This window comes from Moschus berezovskii, chromosome 8 (assembly GCF_049115385.1).
Source record: "Moschus berezovskii isolate FMDL1 chromosome 8, NW_MosBer_1.0, whole genome shotgun sequence".
NCBI lineage: Eukaryota > Metazoa > Chordata > Mammalia > Artiodactyla > Moschidae > Moschus > Moschus berezovskii.
In genome coordinates, this window is record NC_142467.1 from 103,797,334 (window position 1) to 103,800,739 (window position 3,406).

A 3,406-nucleotide genomic window follows, 5' to 3' on the forward strand; every position below is an offset into this window, starting at 1 on the left:
CTTTCTGCCTTATTTAAGATGTTTTTCCAGCTCATAGGGTTTTGTTAATTTTATTTATGTATTTGCTTATTTTTGGCTGCGCTGAGTCTTCATTGCTGTGTGTGGGCTTTCTCTAGTTGTGGCCAGCAGGGGCTGCTCTCAAGTTGCAGGGCGCAGTCTTCTCATTGCTGTGGCTTTTCTTGTGGGCCTCTGTGGTGCACAGGCTTAAGTAGTTGTGGCACATGGGCTTAGTCGCCCCATGGCATATGGAATCTTCCCTGACCAAGGATTGAACCCTTGGCCCCTGATTTGGCAGGTGAATTCTTATCCATTGGACCACCAGGGAAGTCCAACCCATAGCCCTTTTTTTTAATTTATTTATTTTAATTGGAGGCTAATTACTTTACAATATTGCAGTGGTTTTTGCCATACATTGACATGAATCAGCCATGGGTGTACATGCTTTTATATGTAGATTTCAAGATGTTCATCTTCAATGTGTTCATTACTCTCACACTGAGGTGGTCATCTCTAATTTTTTAAAAAACGTTGAAGGGAGGAAAGAAACTTTACCTTTTGAAATACAGATGTTTATGCCTGCTTTTATCAGCAATTTAATCTTTCTGAATGAATTGAAATACACCCTTGCCATATATTAAATGTTCATATATAATAAGATCTAAGTCCCAATTCTGAATAATAACTGATCATGCTATGTGCACGAGCATTCTAGGAACATTATATAGTGTATTATTTTATATCTAGACACTGGTAAATTAATTGATTCACACTGATATTGTAATTTATTACTATTTCAATGCTTGTTCAATTCATTTTCAACGCTCCATTCAATTTACAGCACTTGTTTTGAAACAATATTACTTAACATATTACTTCATATTACTTCATATTGCTTCATATTACTTCATATTACTTTATTTCTTTATTGCCTAACTTTTTATTTTTCTAAACTCATTTTTGTACAAGGTCACATATATCTACGAACTCAATTAAAATACAAAGATGAATTTTTAAAAAGACACAATGGCATTTGCTGCAACATGAATGGACCTAGAGATTATTACACTGAGTGAAGTCAGACGTAAAGGAGAAATATCATATGGCGTCCCTTATATGTGGAATCTAAAAAGAAATGATACAAATGAATCTGCAAAACAGACTCACAGAAATAGAAAATGAACTTATGGTTGCCATATACATATAGATATATATGTTTTATTCATACATATGTTTTATCTGAGGTAGTCTTTCTCCATGATGGGATTTTAGGAGATTTTGTTTTACAGAACACTATCAGTTCGGTTGCTCAGCCATGTCTGACTGTTTGCCACCCCATGGAGTGCAGCACTCCAGGCTTCCCTGTCCACCACCAACTCCTGGAGCTTGCTCAAACTCATTTCCATCAAGTTGGTGATGCCATCCAACCATCTCATCCTCTGTCATCCCCTTCTCCTCCTGCCTTCAATCTTTCCCAGAATCAGGGTCTTTTCCAAGGAGTCAGTTCTTCACATCAGGTGGCCACAGAACCTTATACACATTGCCAAATTCATGAACAAAATATTGAAATAAACTTTTTAACAGCAAAATATAAGTAGTGGCATTTCAGCAATGTGAGTAATGTCCGTTTGTACCATAATCAGTCATTTACTTTCCTCTTTCCTTGCAGTCACCTCCAACACATGGCACCAAGGAACACAACAGGAGTTTCAGAATTTCTTCTCATGGGATTTTCAGAGGATCCAGAACTGCAGCCTCTCATGTTCAGACTTTTCCTCTCCATGTACCTGATCACTGTGTTTGGAAACCTGCTCATCATCCTGGCTGTCAGCTCAGACTCACACCTCCACACCCCCATGTACTTCTTCCTCTCCAACCTGTCCTTGGTAGACGTCTGTTTATCTTCCACCACCATCCCAAAGATGCTGTGGAACATCCAGACACAGAGCCAAGTTATCACCTACGAAGGCTGTGTCACCCAGATATATTTTTTCACATTCTTTGTAGTATTGGACATCTTTCTCTTGACCGCGATGGCCTATGACCGCTTTGCAGCTATCTGTCACCCTCTGCACTACATCGTCATCATGAACCCCTGGCTCTGTGCACTGCTGGTGCTATTGTCCTGGATCGTCAGTCTCCTGCATGCCTTGCTGGAAATCATAATTGTATTGCAACTGTCTTTCTGTACAGTCTTAGAAATCCCTCACTTTTTCTGTGAGCTCAATCAGATGATCCAACTTGCCAGGTCTGTCATCTTTCTTGATAAAGCAGTAATGTATTTTATACCTCTGTTGCTGGCTGGTGGTTCCCTCATGTGCATCCTTTACTCCTACTCTAAGATAGTTTCCTTCATATGTGGAATCTCATCAGCTCAGGGGAAGTATAAAGCTTTTTCCACCTGTGCATCTCACCTCTCACTTGTCTCCTTATTTTATTGTACAGGCATAGGAGTATATCTTAGCTCTGCTACTACCCACAGCTCACACTCAAGTGCAACAGCCTCAACGATGTATGCTGTGGTCACCCCCTTACTAAACCCCTTCATCTACAGCCTGAGAAATAAAGACTTAAAGAGGGCTCTGAAAATACTCTTTGGAAAGAAATCTATAAAAGAATCTATTATCCAAGGGCTTAAGAAATGCCCACAATAGCAGAGCTCAAATCATAAGCCAAAAATTACTCATATTTGGTACAACTGTGGGAGTGGAATATGCCTCTTCTATTTTCCTTGGAGTTTCTATTTCAACTTCTTTATACAACTTATATAGCTCACTTTTAAGTCTGGTGATAGTGCTAGTATCCAAGAGTTTTTCCATTTTTCATTTGTACACTTTCCAAACCTTGGATGTGAAATATGAAGAGTCCCATTTATCTCAAGGGATTTCTTAAGAATAATTTTTCTCAAATGAAATGTGTCATGCTGAGGATTTTGTTTGTTTGACTAAAAGAATAGTTAAGAGCCATACCACTCCTATGGGGGGAAAACTCCTCTTGGCAACCACAGCTATTTATAAGTTTATGACACAGAAAAATCTGTGACCACTGTTTGTCACAAACATCATTCCTTTGTATATCACCATCTTATGCTCTTCTTGATAATCCAAACTTTAACACGCTATTTGTTATCACAGATCACGAATATTTTCTACTCGTTCAGATCACATTCTGCTGTGTAACTTGTGTCTCCTATACCTACCACAGTAGTAGTATTAGTTGCTAGTTGGGTCCAACTCTTCGTGCCCCCACAGACGGTAGCCTGCCAGGCTCCTCTGTCCATGGATCCGCCAGTAAAGAATACTGTAGTGAGTAGCCATTCCCTCCTCCAGAGGATCTTCCCAACCCAGGGATTGAACTCGGGTCTCCTGTGTTGCAGGCAGATTCCTTACCTTCTGAGCTACAGAGAAGT

At 39.6% G+C, this 3,406-nt stretch overlaps 1 protein-coding gene across 1 annotated transcript; it reads left to right on the top strand.

Moving 5' to 3' along the window:
* Positions 1-1,679: 1,679 nt before the first annotated feature.
* Positions 1,680-2,651, top strand: LOC129558097 (olfactory receptor 7A17-like). Its single transcript, XM_055428925.2, has one exon. It carries the CDS (start codon positions 1,680-1,682, stop codon positions 2,649-2,651), a length of 972 nt encoding a protein of 323 aa, XP_055284900.2.
* Positions 2,652-3,406: the final 755 nt, after the last annotated feature.

What these genes read in the sequence shown, in the direction of transcription:
- LOC129558097 (XM_055428925.2), top strand. Translation starts at nt 1,680, where the DNA reads ATGGCACCAAGGAACACAACAGGAGTTTCAGAATTTCTTCTCATGGGA.